Below are 15,809 nucleotides of genomic sequence, written 5' to 3'. Positions count from 1 at the left end.
GCGGAAAGAGAAGAATGTAAAAAGAGCTGAATAACTCACAGAGAAGCCTATGGTATAAAGTGGATATAAGATGGTAGCGGTCATAAGCTGTATAGAATACGGACCAAGAACCAATAGAACAAGAGGCCAGTTGTACTTAGCACTGAAGAAGGTACTTGTTTAGTTTCACAGCGTGAAACTACACTGGGAGCAGGGTGGAGGGTGGCAGAGGGAGCAGGATGGGTACTTCGTTGTATACTTACTGATCCCCGCAGGCGGGGAATTGATTTTCTAAAGTGTGGCGAGCACAGCGAGGGGACGCGTATCCACGTCCCCTCGCCACGCGCTGTGCTCGCCACACTTTATAAAATCAACTCCACGCCGACGTGGATAGTGGGAATATTAACCATTGTTTAGTTTCAGGGCTACAGAAGCAGTTATGTAGTTTATGTAGGCAGCATAGTGCTGTATTGGTATTCTCAAAACAGCACTACGTAAACTACATAACTGCAGCCCTGAAACTAAACAAGTACCCTGAAGAATATATCAGCAAAGGAGAAGAGGAAAAAAATAGTGTGTGTGTGTGGGTTCTTAAAAAAAGAAGGAGGTAGAGAAATGGAGGGGAGGTAGAGAAGCATGACAAGACACAATGATAATTTTAGTAATATAGAAAAAGATGAATGTTTTTATCCTCTCTGTCTGATATAGAAATAGGGAAGTTGTTGAAATGAGGAAGCTAATACTGCTTTCACATTGCAGAAATGGGTAATGACACGCTATTCTTAAATGGGACTTTAAAACGGGTCTGAGCCTTGAGACCTTTCACATTGCAGGTGAAAACCGTTTTAAAAATCATTTAATACCATTCAAACATTCAACCCGTTTAACCCCCAAGGGACACGTTTCAAGCTATTGAAATAGAGCCATTCACACGGCCTAAAAAAACGGCTTTAAAACGTGTAGGACTCTTTTAACCGTGTTGAAATACCAGTTAACTTTAACCGGTAAATCAACTTTGGCACTTTCACATTGCAGCCTTAAACGTTTTAAAATGGGAAAAAAACGGCAATATACCGTTTTAAAAGTGCGATGTGAAAGGGGTATAAGAGTAATGGTGCGTACACACGGTTCGATTCTGTTTTCGATTCGATTTCTATAAGAGATGGACTATTCGACCTGCTCTGAAGTTTTTTCTACTCCTTTTTTATTTCCACTATTTTATATTTGATTTTCCATTTGATTTGCTATTAGATTAACACTGGCTTCAGGCAGGAGATGGACATTGAATCGAATGCTGCAGTGAACACATTAGATTTCCACTATATATTCTTGGCTGCCAAAACTATTATTCTATTAAATTTACACTACAGGGGAGCGCGCATAGGGATTGAATTTGCAACGAATGTAGAAAAACCATTCGATGCCCATTCAAATTTCTATTCGATTTTGCTTCTATAAGCAAATTGAATAGAAAAATAGTGCATATCTCACCGTGTGTATGCTCTAATAATCAATCCATTTTAAATGCTGCTGCTAGGCTGATCTTCCTTGCAAGACGCTCATAGTCTGCTGATTCGCTCTGCCAGTCCCTCCATTGGTTACCTGTACCTTACCGTATCCAATATAAAACACTTCTACTTGCATATAAAGCTATTAACCATACTGCACCAGCATATATCTCTGCACTTATCACAAAATATCTCCCATCTCAACCACTGCGCTCTGCACAAGATCTGCTTCTCTCTTCTAGCTCCCATTCATTTTTACAGGACTTTCATCGGGCTGCTCCCATCCTATGGAATGCCCTTCCATGCACAATAAGACTCCCCACTAGCCTCCAGACTTTCAAGTGTTCCCTGAAAACTCACCTCTTCAGGCAAGCCTATCATGTTTAAGTTTCACACGCATAACCCTCTGAGGCACTTATGTTTTATATAGCTTTTCTTCTGGACTTGCAGAAACACATACGGCTTGACAGGAGTTGCAGGCTTATCCACATTGGCCATTGTGTTTATGCAGTCCTTAGAAATGGACTATAGATGACTATATCATCTATTATCAGTTGGTGACCTGGATGTGGTGGTAATGTGTCCTCTATAACCTGCTGATGGCACATCTCATGTTCTCCAAGCTCAAGATTTAATGGATAATTGAAGCAAACAAGACTCTACATATGTAGGTGTATTTTGGATGATACAATTGTGATGAGACAGATTAAGTGCTGCACAAACAGATTCCTGGAAACAATGATCAAGTCATGTTCTGTGGTAAATAAGTTACTGTGCATTTATTTGAATATCAATATAAACATCATTACATAAATCACATACTCTTATACACACCGGACCCTATCTATCTTTTGTCTAATCTCACTTATGTACCCCTTCACCAGACTAATTGGTACTGGTTCTGTTTCTATGGATCTCTCACTGTCCAATGCTGCACAGTTTTATGCTGCCCTACAAGATGTGCGATTAGGAGCGATGGTGACTGATAGATGATCAAGAGGGGTTTGCTGGCATAAAGAAAAAAGTAAATAATAAAAGACAAAAAAAAATAGCTTATAGACATAGGGGTATCCTATTAGCAGCACTAATTGGTTCCATGGGGAAAAAAAAACAGGGATTTATCATGGTTTTTGCCTGGTGCTCTATACCCATTCTCGCATGGAAATACAGAAGTCTGTTTCTTTTCACGGATGCTATGATTACTTATCCGGATTGGGTTGCACCTGCCTCAGCAACTAAAAACATATCCCTGCAAAGTGCCATCATGGGAACTAATAGGATTGCCCCAGGCAAGTACTGTTAGTTAGCCACAGTAAATTACGGTGACTAATTGGATACCACCCACAGGGTTAAATGTAATAGGGTGTGTTTCAGAAAGCGATAGATTTTGGGAGAGTCTTTAAATTTTTCTAAAGCGTCAATCAATTACATGGCAAAATCCACCTGTTTTTTTCAGTGTAAATGATTTGACCTAGAAAAACAATGAGAAACCTCTACCAAAATCTCTCACTCTCTGATTCTCACACATTACATTTGGGTCCCTATTCAGATCTGATCGCAGTGCAAATGTGTTCTCAAAATGGGCAAAACCATGTGCACTGCAGGTGGGGAGAGGCAATATGTGCAGAGAGTGTTAGATTTGTGTGAGTTATTTTGTTTCTGTGCAGGGTAAATACTGGCTGCATTATTTTTACACTGCAATTTAGATTTCAGTTTCAACACACCCCATCCAAATTGAACTCTCTCTGCACATGTTACTGCCCCACCTGCAGTGCACATGGTTTTGCCCATTTTGAGAACAAATTTGTACTGCGATCAGATCTGAATAAGGGCCTTGGCCCATAGTCTCATTACAGACAGAACTTTGCAAAATGATATAATTTAGCTTACATTGATTTAGGTCTGGAAAGCCACACTAATAATTCTCAAGCATTCAGTGAGTAACATTGGTGCACACTAAAAGGGATTAGCTAGGTTCTCTCATGAGGATCGTGTCACAATATAAGCGAAGTAGGACATGCCTTTCTTATCCCCAAGGTCATGAAATGTTACAGATGGACCTACTCCAGCTTGTTCCAAAAATGGGAGCCTAGCATCCGGATCTTCATCGGTCAGCTGAACCAATTTGCCTCCCTCCTGCAGAACTCGCAGGGCCTCCTGTAGCAGTCTTCCTGCTTGCTCTCTACCTGAGCGCAAGAGAGCGTCAGAGGTACCTTTATCCAGTACAAGCGACACGCTACCAGAGGGAAAGTCGTGGAGATCAGTGACATCACCTTCAACATACTCCAGACAAGTCTCACTGTGTTTGGAAATAAGAGGTTCTCTTTTCACGAGACTGTTTCTCATAGTGAGAATTGCAGGGGCTGAGCGATCTATGCAGGTTATCCGCAATGGAAGGTGCGAGTCTTGGAATAGGCCGAGTCCAACATCTGATGTGCCACAACCCACATCCAGCACATGTAGCGGCGGTCCTGCGTAGTTTTCAGGCACCATTTCATGGATGAGAGAGAGCAGAAAGTGTTTTAGGTCTTTATAAGGGCAGAACCAGTCAAAGTGTGAAGGGCCATTGCTGGATTTGCTTGAGTAAATGCTATCCCAAGTCATGCGATCACCCATATTGTGCCGGAGACTGTCTGTAAGATGATTACATGGGATAGAATTAGGGTTTGGATTTGATTGCTGTACATTAATAAACATCACTTCTATGTGCCAATATTCTGACTGACCATGTGGCATAATTACCTTTATTACTAGGGGATAGAGCATGTTAGCATTATTGATCATAAAGGAAATGTGGTGCAAAACAGATATGTCCTCATACATTGTGGCCTCAGACACACCATCAGCCTCTGTGCGCTACTACCTAGAACACTTTCATAGGTGGACTCGCTCTCGGAACCTTGGGGGCTGCTCTGTGTAGTCACTTGCTCAACCCCAGCCTATACCATTAAACCCTTTGAGTGCCAACGTTGCTGTGAGAGAGATAGATCCTCAAAATATCAGCTAAAAATGCCAGCGTATCGGCCATTATTCAAATATTAGGTACTTGTTCAGTTTCACGGCGGCAGCGTCTCAGTTGCAGCAGCATCTGTGTCCCCTTGCGGGGCTCGCTTCGCTCGCCCACGCTACGGGCTCGGTGGCTCGCCACGCTATCTAAAATCAACACCATGCCAACGTGGATAGTGGGGGTATGAACCAATTCACGTTGCCATGGACTTTATTTTAGATAGTTTTCCGAGCGCCGAACCCGGAAGTAGCGGCCGGCTATGCTGCCGCCGGGAAACTAAACAAGTACCAAATATTATAACATAACTGGCTTAATCATCGGTTTAACACATATACACTAGGGCAGTGGTTCCCAACCCTGGTCCTCAAGTACCCCCAACAGTGCACATTTTCCAGGTCACCCGGCAGGTGCGCTCATTATTCAGGCACATTTAAAAAGATCACAGGTGGAGCTAATTATAGCACTTGTGATTCTGTGTGGAGACCTAGGAAACGTGCACTGTTGGGGGTACTTGAGGACCAAAGTTGGGAACCACTGCACTAGGGGGAGGATGTACCAAACCATTGAAATGTGATAATATGAAGTTGTCCAAAGCAACCAATAAGCTTCTATCATTTATTTAGCAGTCTTTGAAAGGAAACTTAAAAGCGGATTGGCTAATTTCAGGAAATACACCATGTTATCGCTCTCCAAGGCTTGATACATCTACCCCTACAGCTGGTATAGTCAGTCTGAAACCAGGAAAAGGTGTCATGCGGTACCTGGGACGAAGAGGTTAGCAGCAGCAAATCATTCTAATCCTGTAAGGTGCAAAGTGGGTCCTTCTTCATACACATTCCACAGATGCTCGGATTCATGTTGATGTTACTTTGACACATAACACACATTAATTTGTGGTGTAAGGAACATGACAAAGTTCAAGGTATTGACTTGGCCTCCAAATATCAGTCTGATTGAGCATCTGTGGAATGTGCTGGAAAAGCAGCTATAGAGCCCCCACATTGCAACAGGACTTAAATGATCTGCCGCTAACTTAGGTTTTAATGTTCTGGCTGATGGGTAAAAATATATATACTAGGGGCTTTCATGACCCCACATTTGTCACAAGAGGTTAAATGTACAAAATAAATAATATGGCTAAAATCAATAGCAAATTATGGGACTACAACTACTTTTATTTATGTTATTTGAATTTTAAACACTTGGGAGACTATCCAGGCTTGCTCCTCACTCATGTATAATGCTGTCTGTACTATTGCCTGGAGAGAGACAGGTCAAGAAAGTATGCGGTTGTCAACATCCCAGCAGACAGGATACAAGAGCCTACGTTCCGACTTGCGACCGCAATACCGGCACAGGAATCTTGACATTGATGAAGAGGCAGACACCAGAATCCCGACTTCTGGCATTAGTTCGCATTAGGCCAGGTTAGTGGTTGTGTGGTTTAGGCACTAGCGGGGTGGGGGGTTGGACTTAAGGCCTGGCTGAGGTGGTGGTGGTAATTGGGGATAGGCTTAGACTGTGGGGAGGGAGGGTTAGATGCTTACAATAGGGGTTAGGCTGTTTGGTAGGAAGGTTAGTGTTAGGCACTAGCAGGCAGAGCTAAGGGTAGTCTGTGTGTGTGTTCTGGATTGGGAGAGAGTTAGGTTTATTAGCAGCAGGGGGAAGGAAAGTATATTTACTGGACCCCATGTCGGGATTCCCTCTATCAAGATACCGGCATTGGCTTTCTGACTGCCGGTCATCTGTACGTATTCTATCCAGAATTCTAGTATTATATATAGGCTTATAAATGCATAAGACAGAGTTGAACATTTATGAGCAAAAACACCTGTGCACTTCTACTGCAGAGCAGAATGGTTCATAGCAGATTGCTACATACTTCATACACAACTATGCAGCAAGAGAGACTACGCACCAATCCAATTAGTGACATAGCTCTGCACACTAAAACAATGTGGATTATCCCTCAGGAAATAGCTTTTTGATTGCACCCCATACAGGTCCAAGCATCGTTTCCCTCCAGTAATTATGATCACGTGTGTAGCCACAAAATCTCAGACCAAAGATAAAAAGAAATATACCAACCTCCTTTCCTTGTAGTGCCAGCATTTCTCCCACATGTATGCACCAGACATTGATGCAGAATTGAAAACCGGAATCTAGAAGGCCTGAGCATGAGGAATGGAGTAGATGCTGCCCTGCGTATTATATGTACTCCAATTCAGATCTGTAAAAATGCAATAATGCAATATCTTACAAATGATGTTATTCCCAAAACGATGGTCACTGACCAAAGCTCCCACTATCTAGAAGAAAGACGTAATAATGCCACTGTATAAGTAATTGGTACAAACTCATTTAGAATACGGTGTACAGTTATGGAGGCCATATCTCCAGAAGGATATAATAAATTAGAGATGATACACAGAAGGACGCCTAAAATGGTGCATGGCCTAAAATATAAAATTTACCCAGAAATTCTAAAATATCTGAATATGTATTATTTAGAGCAAACAAGGGAAAGGGGGGACAGGATAGAAACTTTGAAATATATTAAAGGTTTTAACAAGGTCCAGGAGGGAAACTTTCTTTAAATGAAGAGAAGTATTAGAACACGAGGACAGGCATTAACACTGGGGGAGGGAGGTTCAGGGGAAATCTGAGGAAAAATGACTTCACAGAAAGGGTAGTGGACAAGTAGAATAGACTCCCATCAGAGGTGGTAAGTGATAGACAAAAGGATATCCTTTCAAAGAAAGAAGGACCAAATAGGGTTTGAGGTAACAATATGGTTAAAAAAGGGGCAGACTAATTGGGCTAAATGGTTGTTATCTGGCGTCACATTCTATTTTTCTATGACGCACTAAAAAAAAACCTGATATTTATAAATAAAGTGAATAATACATTTTCAAAGTCTGTCTTCTACATGCTCGATGAAGGTCTCCCCTGCAGCTTCTGGGGACTTAAAATGAAACCCAGGCATCTTGCTCTTGATTTGTGGGAACAAAGGGGGCAAGGTCTGGACTGTATGGTGGATGAACAAGCTCCTGGATGCCTTCATGGGACAGAAAATCCACCACTTACTTGGGCTTGTAGGCAGTAGAATTGTTGCAATGGAGAAGGGCAGCATGAGTTCCATAACATTGCCTGTAAATTGCTTTCAGCACTGGTTGGCATACCAGTCACCAGTGATCATGCGCTTCTGGTGACCAGCAACTACATGACCAGCCACCATCTGCTTGGTCACACTGAACTCATGTCAGAACTTCTATGGTGGTGCACCTTTAACCTGGGTCCACTCAGATGACGTTTGGTCTTGGGGTCGAAGCTGTAGATCCAATTTTCAAAACCACTGATTATTTGATGAAAAATTCATGGACCTGAGTATACAATGAAATCACCTATTTTAGGTAATTTATTTTAGGGGTAATCTATTCCACCCAGGGTAATCCTACGCAGAGCGCCTAAAATGGCTGCCGCACCTGGTACCTTGTCAGGGCAGAGTACACAACCCATGGAAGTTATTATCCAAAATGCTGCACCGAGCCTGCATTATGCTTACTGTGTGCTCAAGGGTTTCTTTTGTCTGTGACTGTACTACCAACATCCTCTGTATTATGTGCATTGTTTATTAATGTCTGTAAAGCGCCTTGAGTCCTGTTGGAGAAAGTGCGCTATATAAATTAAACTTACTCACTATTTATTTCACAGACTGAGTTTGAATGACCAACATCAAACCTGGCTAGCATGTTGCCAGCACTGAGTCACACAAGCCTCCTTCTGCTATCCAGTTATTTTATGGGGCATCCAGCGTGCAGAAACCTTGATCAGACCAATCTTTTTGTAGAGTATCAAGCGGATGGATCCTGATGATATGCCTAATTCCTTCTTTAAATGGGCCACAGACACCATGTGGTCCACCCAGTGCCAGATTAAGCCTTCGGGGGGCCCGGGGCACTTTAGACCTTGCACTTGTCAATAATAGTCGCAAACTGCATGGAAAAATATTACTCTGTCAAAACACAGAGTAAAGGCAGTATAAAATTAGCCAATGGGTAATTGCAGGGGATATATATATATATATATATATATATATATATATATATATATATATATCCAGGGTAACAGGCACTCACAGGGAGAGCTGAACTTTAACGTGCCTCGGTGCACTGAACACTTAGGGTAACCAAGCAACATGCAGGTGAGCAACTTCAGGCACTCCAGGACTTTTCAGCAATAATAAATCAGACACAGGGTCTAAGTACAGATAGAGTACCTATCAGACAGGTCCTCACATGTTCTAGTACCCATGTCATATACATCATAGTGTTCATTCTAGCACCCGCTATCTTTGAAAACTCATGCAGTTCCTCTTCCCTGCTTGGGGTGTCACTGTCTGCTGTGGTGTTTCTAGCACAGTTCTGGTTTGCATATTAGTGCTGATATACAGACCACACTATGCTAGAAGCACTAAAGCAGACAGCGACACCACAGGCAGGGAAGAGGAACTGCATGGGTTTTCACAGATAGCGGGTGCTAGAATGAACACTACATCATTCGTTGTCCTTGTGGTCTTCTCTATGTGGGGAAGACCACAAGGAGTTTTAAAGAACGTATGGGTACACATAGGTCTACCATTAGACAATCCATAGATGGTAAACCAGCTGCTAATGAACAGCCCGTTCCACGTCACTTCAGGGAGTTGGGGCACAATCTGTCAACCCTGAGATATAAAATTATTGACCAAATCCCCTTCAGGATCAGGGCTGGTGACCGTGATAAGTCCCTTCTTCAACGTGAGGCCCGCTGGATTCACCGTCTGAATACGGTGCAGCCAGCGGGTCTTAATGAATATTGCAGTCTGCAGTGTTTCCTATACAGTAGCTGCATAATTGTTCTTCCTACATAGTGCCTATATTACCTTGCACCATATGAGTTTACCTTTGGCTATGTTTAGTTCAGACTGCTATATATCTTTTCAGCTGTCGACAACAGATGTCGACAGATGCACCTTATACATTTGTTGTTATCATATTTTTTATAGGAAACAAAAAAGGAAAGAAACTCGGGTGGGGTGCACTCTTAATACCCCAATCGCAAAGTTGTTCAAAAGATACTCTATAATTAAAGAATTTTTATTGTGTGTTTTTTATTATTGCTGAGTGTTTATATAACCAAAACTTATTAAATAATATTTGGCCTGAAAATTAGTCAATAATTAATTGTTGATTAATAATCAATAAATTTAAATCTGTCCTAGCGATTTATTCAATTTTTGCAGGATTTATCTTATTATGCGTACATATACTGAGTTATAAAAGCTGACCATCATATATCCTTATTGCCTCTATCCAAAAGGCAGTCTTAGTTTAGTCTCAATTGATATTGAGATAAGGATTGTAATCATAGATCAGCATAACTCAAAATTTCAGAAAAAGACAAAGCATAATAATAACTTTTAAATACGCATAAAAAATCATTCACTTAATGTGCAGTACTTTTTAATTACATAGATTATAATTTTTTAATTTTAAGCTTGATTCTCTCCCCTAGCTGCTATACAAGATACAATTTATTAATGCACTGGCTCTGTAGTCAAAATTGGCAACAAAACTGTTATATGATAAGACTACTGATGTACTTTGTAGCAAAGACCTTGTTTGATAAAAGAAGCAGATCACAGTATAGATCAAAGGCATATAAGTTATATATCATGAAACATGCAGCAGTTATCTGTAGTACGATTCACACGACAGCATACATACTTATATACAGATACAAGATGGTACAGTCCACAATGATGCGCCCACCTGGGTGCAGGTGAAAGAACGAACTGCTCAGTATGGTGCCAATAAATTCACCCTCAAATAGAATTAGACATGATGCTAACAGTACTGCACCCCCATTCCAAGCATTTGCACATTGATTAGTGCTCAGAACACCTGTTATATTAATTAAAGATGACTATTACACCTGATTGCGTTGCTTCTAAACAAATGACACAAAGACATACCATACACCAAGTCAGCGCCAATTTGCGGGTTTTTAAAGATATAACAATTAGCCGTTTATGCTTTAATTACAAAGGCACATACGTTTTTGGAAAGAAACAAAGCTGCTAAGTGTATAGCCAATTAGTAAAGGGACACACTGTGCAACATGGTCAATCACAGATGCGGGTTTAAGATATCAACACAGACGGTGTGCTAGTATAAGTGAAGCGGGGGAGAGCAATTAATAAAACAAACATTTGCAAGATATATAGCCATACACGTTGCCGCTTTGCCAGTAAGGGCGAATGCTCGAATTAGCATGCAGGGAAGAGAAACAAACTAATCACACAATGAATGAGTAACAAAGAAGAGAGAGGGACCTCTGCCCTGTGTGGAGTCAGGCCAGATGGCCAAGTCAGTGAAGCTCCACAGGGAGAGGAACCCTCTTTACCGATCCTGTAGTAAGTCGCGAGGTCTCCTGTAGCCGCACTCAGATGATAGTCAATTTTCGGGCAGGAGAACGCTCTGCCGGTCACGTGTGCACACGTGTTCAGCTTCTGTGACGCGCGTTTCGCCGGAGCTTGGTCACACAGGCAGCGTTGACGCTGCCTGTGTGACCAAGCTCCGGCGAAACGCGCGTCACAGAAGCCGACCACGTGTGCACACGTGACCGGCAGAGCGTTCTCCTGCCCGAAAATTGACTATCATCTGAGTGCGGCTACAGGAGACCTCGCGACTTACTACAGGATCGGTAAAGAGGGTTCCTCTCCCTGTGGAGCTTCACTGACTTGGCCGTCTGGCCTAACTCCACACAGGGCAGAGGTCCCTCTCTCTTCTTTGTTACTCATTCATTGTGTGATTAGTTTGTTTCTCTTCCCTGCATGCTAATTCGAGCATTCGCCCTTACTGGCAAAGCGGCAACGTGTATGGCTATATATCTTGCAAATGTTTGTTTTATTAATTGCTCTCCCCCGCTTCACTTATCAACACAGACGGTGTGCTAGTATATCTTAAACCCGCATCTGTGATTGACCATGTTGCACAGTGTGTCCCTTTACTAATTGGCTATACACTTAGCAGCTTTGTTTCTTTCCAAAAACGTATGTGCCTTTGTAATTAAAGCATAAACGGCTAATTGTTATATCTTTAAAAACCCGCAAATTGGCGCTGACTTGGTGTATGGTATGTCTTTGTGTCATTTGTTTAGAAGCAACGCAATCAGGTGTAATAGTCATCTTTAATTAATATAACAGGTGTTCTGAGCACTAATCAATGTGCAAATGCTTGGAATGGGGGTGCAGTACTGTTAGCATCATGTCTAATTCTATTTGAGGGTGAATTTATTGGCACCATACTGAGCAGTTCGTTCTTTCACCTGCACCCAGGTGGGCGCATCATTGTGGACTGTACCATCTTGTATCTGTATATAAGTATGTATGCTGTCGTGTGAATCGTACTACAGATAACTGCTGCATGTTTCATGATATATAACTTATATGCCTTTGATCTATACGGTGATCTGCTTCTTTTATCAAACAAGGTCTTTGCTACAAAGTACATCAGTAGTCTTATCATATAACAGTTTTGTTGCCAATTTTGACTACAGAGCCAGTGCATTAATAAATTGTATCTTGTATAGCAGCTAGGGGAGAGAATCAAGCTTAAAATTAAAAAATTATAATCTATGTAATTAAAAAGTACTGCACATTAAGTGAATGATTTTTTATGCGTATTTAAAAGTTATTATTATGCTTTGTCTTTTTCTGAAATTTTGAGTTATGCTGATCTATGATTACAATCCTTATCTCAATATCAATTGAGACTAAACTAAGACTGCCTTTTGGATAGAGGCAATAAGGATATATGATGGTCAGCTTTTATAACTCAGTATATGTACGCATAATAAGATAAATCCTGCAAAAATTGAATAAATCGCTAGGACAGATTTAAATTTATTGACTATTAATCAACAATTAATTATGGACTAATTTTCAGGCCAAATATTATTTAATAAGTTTTGGTTATATAAACACTCAGCAATAATAAAAAACACACAATAAAAATTCTTTAATTATAGAGTATCTTTTGAACAACTTTGCGATTGGGGTATTAAGAGTGCACCCCACCCGAGTTTCTTTCCTTTTTTGTTTCCTATGTTAAACTTATAATAAACTCGGGGGTGCACCAGTGACCATTACATTTATCAGGCCTTAGGCCACAGGCAGTAGCTTGTTTGTAATGTGAATATTGGAAGGTATTCCCTAACTATAGTCAGTTATATCCCCAATCCATTATCCGCACCTTGAATATATTTGAAAATTAAATAACCCCACTTAGTGCAGATTTCCCTCACAACCCCCTTTTTTCTTAATCATATTTTTTATATCTTTTTCATATGCCTCATGCTGTCTCAAGGTGCCCGTCTGGAGTTATAGATTACACTATGTTTGATGGGCTTGAACATCATTTAAGGTTCCGTTTTTTTGATGTTAGCACCCATGTCGTTTATACAGCTCATTATAATATATGCACCCCACGCGGGTTTGTGGTTTCATAACATGTGCGGATGCATCCTGGACACAAGTCCCTCTGCTCATATATGCTGATGAGTAGGTCCCGATGTGTTTCTTTTAAAATTCATATATGTCAATATTTTGTTTCAACAGGTCTCCATAGCAACCCTGTGCCCGGCCGGGGAACTGAGCGCGACGGCGCCATTGCGCAATGACGTCATCGGCAAGGGACCCAGTCCGGATCGAAGGGGAGGCGGAGAGACCTGTCTGCACGGTGAGGTGAGAGGTGATAAATGTAAGTTTATTGTATTGTTTTGTTGTTAGCCTGAGGAAAAGCTAGTAAAGCTTGAAACGTCAAAAAAAAAAAAAAAAAACCTATCTGTACTTATTTATTTATTATTGCTGAAAAGTCCTGGAGTGCCCGAAGTTGTATATATATATATGGCTTCCAATCACAGCTCATATGTTACCTGCGTTATATTGACGATGTATTTCTGGTCTGGTCGGGATCACAAGATATGTTTTTGTCAATGGTTGGTTGGCTTAACACAGTGCCTGAGCCTATTCGGTTTACATATACCCAGAGCCAGCAATCGGTTGATTTCCTTGATGTAACGGTGTTCCGTGAGAACAACAAGTTGGGTTACACGCTTTTCAGGAAAAAGACAGATCGAAATACCCTTCTTGAAGCCAGTAGTCAGCACCCTGTGCGACTCAAAGAAAGCCTACCAATTTCCCAATTTCTCCGTGTCTTACGAACCAACTCCTCTGCGACGGCTGCAGAAGTGCAGATCCTTGAGATGAGTGAACGTTTTTTCACCCGTGGGTATTCACGTTCCACCATTGAACGCTGCTTGGGCAAAGCCCAAGAGAGACACACCACTCCAGTGGACAAAACAACATCAAGGTCTGACATGTCCACCCAGTTAGTGCGCGTGGGCAATTACGACCACACAGCATATATGACACAGGATATCTATAGAAAGCATTGGCCATTGGTGGCCAGCGACCCAGCTCTCAAACTGCAGAAATCTAAACCACCTATGAATTCCTATCGGCGTGGACGAAATCTACAACAGCTCTTAATGAGACCCACGCTGTACCCACCGCTTGGGACAGGTCAAGCTACAATGACCATGAGAGGGGGCTGCTTTCAATGTGCAGGATGCACGACATGCCACTCCATGAACAGTGGGACTTCAATTCGACATCCCCACAATGGAAACAGCATTAAAATCAAGCATAGGCTGACGTGCACCAGCACACACGTGATTTATGTGTTAATATGTCCATGCACACTATACTACGTCGGCATGACGACACGGTCCTTTCGAGATCGCATGGCGAATCATCGCTACTCGATTAGGACTGCACTATCCACAGGAGTTTCAGATAAGCCAGTGGCCAAACATTATCTGGCCCTGGGACACCAGACATCAACCCTACGCTGCATTCTGGTGGACCATGTACCTAACTCGACCAGAGGGGGTGACAGGAATCTGCTGTTACGTCGCCTTGAAGCACGATGGATACATCGACTTAATACAGTGACCCCGCGTGGGCTCAACGAGCATAATCCTCTAAATTGCTTTCTGTCCACATAACCGATTGCTGGCTTTGGGTAATAGTTTCCGATAGGCACTGACCAACTCTTTATCTGTCCTAAAAAAATTTTTGGACAGGTGTTATACCATTGTACATATGTAAATACTTCATGTATGTGTTTTTGTGTTTGTCTGATTTCTTATTATATGTATGTATTTGTTGAAGAATTGATCATCATGCTCTTTCATGGCTATTTTGGGGTGGCCTGGATGCGCCTCTATATTGGTCCATAATATGGGGCTAACTCTGTTTGAGCCCCAACCCCGTCCTGATTTGTGTTAAAGTGTAGGTGACACTATATATACCTCTGCTTGCTGATAATCCCCCATCCAAGCCCCTCTCCACCTCACCCTCCGTGCCCCACTTTATTACTAGTACTGAGGTCCGCTTATGTGCATTGTTTATTGGTGACATACGTCACTAGCACTTTAACGACACACTGGTCTACATATAGCGCAGTCTACTCAGTTAGAACGCGCTTACAGCCGTCTGGAACGCATTTTGCGGAAGTGACTGATCACTTACGGGTTGCGTGCGTCCGAGCTGAGCGCTCTCTCTGCTCCACTGCCTGAGGGGAATGACGGATCGGTGGACCGCACCGACGTCATATCCGGTGTCCGGCTGTCCTGACAGGACACCCTTTATTGTCTGCAATATCCACCGGCGCGCTTGGGGGATTCTCAGCGATATGAGGTACTTTGAATTGAGCCACATAGGCTCCTGTTGTATGATGCATTTGGCTGTTTTCAGCTGTTCAAAATGAATGTATTTAATGACCTTTATTAGGGGCGCCCCAGGCTCAGCACATCACATTGCCTCCTGCACTGTTGCTGAGCTGTTGTGTTATAGCGTTGCTTGTCTCGAAAAAGGACTGTGTTTAGTCCGAAACGTCGACCTGCTGTATGCCATAATGGTGATGTATTAAACCATTTATCTTTGCTGAACTTTTTGGTGTGTGCTCTCTCGGCTGACTTATACAAAGATTAGCCCACAGATAGATAGATAGATAGATAGATAGATAGATAGATATACACACACACACATATATATATATATATATATATATATATATATATATATATATATATATATATATATATATATATATATTATATACACATACATACATACATACATACATACATATACACACACACACACATATACACACACACGCACACACACCACATGAAAAGCCTTT

The 15,809-nt window shown here is 41.8% G+C and overlaps 1 protein-coding gene across 3 annotated transcripts in view; it reads right to left on the bottom strand.

Moving 5' to 3' along the window:
- Positions 1-2,239: 2,239 nt before the first annotated feature.
- Positions 2,240-15,809, bottom strand: part of CSKMT (citrate synthase lysine methyltransferase) — a 15,450-nt gene continuing 1,880 nt past the window's right edge. For all 3 annotated transcript variants that reach the window (XM_083165451.1, XM_083165450.1, XM_083165452.1), the window contains exons 2-3: positions 6,583-6,724; positions 2,240-4,120 (exon numbers count right to left, since the gene is read on the bottom strand). In XM_083165451.1, the coding sequence (XP_083021577.1) occupies positions 3,468-4,120; positions 6,583-6,673 (744 nt within the window). In that variant the 5' untranslated portion in view covers positions 6,674-6,724 and the 3' untranslated portion in view covers positions 2,240-3,467. The remainder of the gene's footprint in view (positions 4,121-6,582; positions 6,725-15,809) is intronic.

The sequence above is a fragment of the Crinia signifera genome, chromosome 11, assembly GCF_055691185.1.
Source record: "Crinia signifera chromosome 11, ASM5569118v1, whole genome shotgun sequence".
In the NCBI taxonomy this organism is placed as follows: Eukaryota; Metazoa; Chordata; class Amphibia; order Anura; family Myobatrachidae; genus Crinia; species Crinia signifera.
This window is presented reverse-complemented; position numbering and strand designations above follow the sequence as displayed.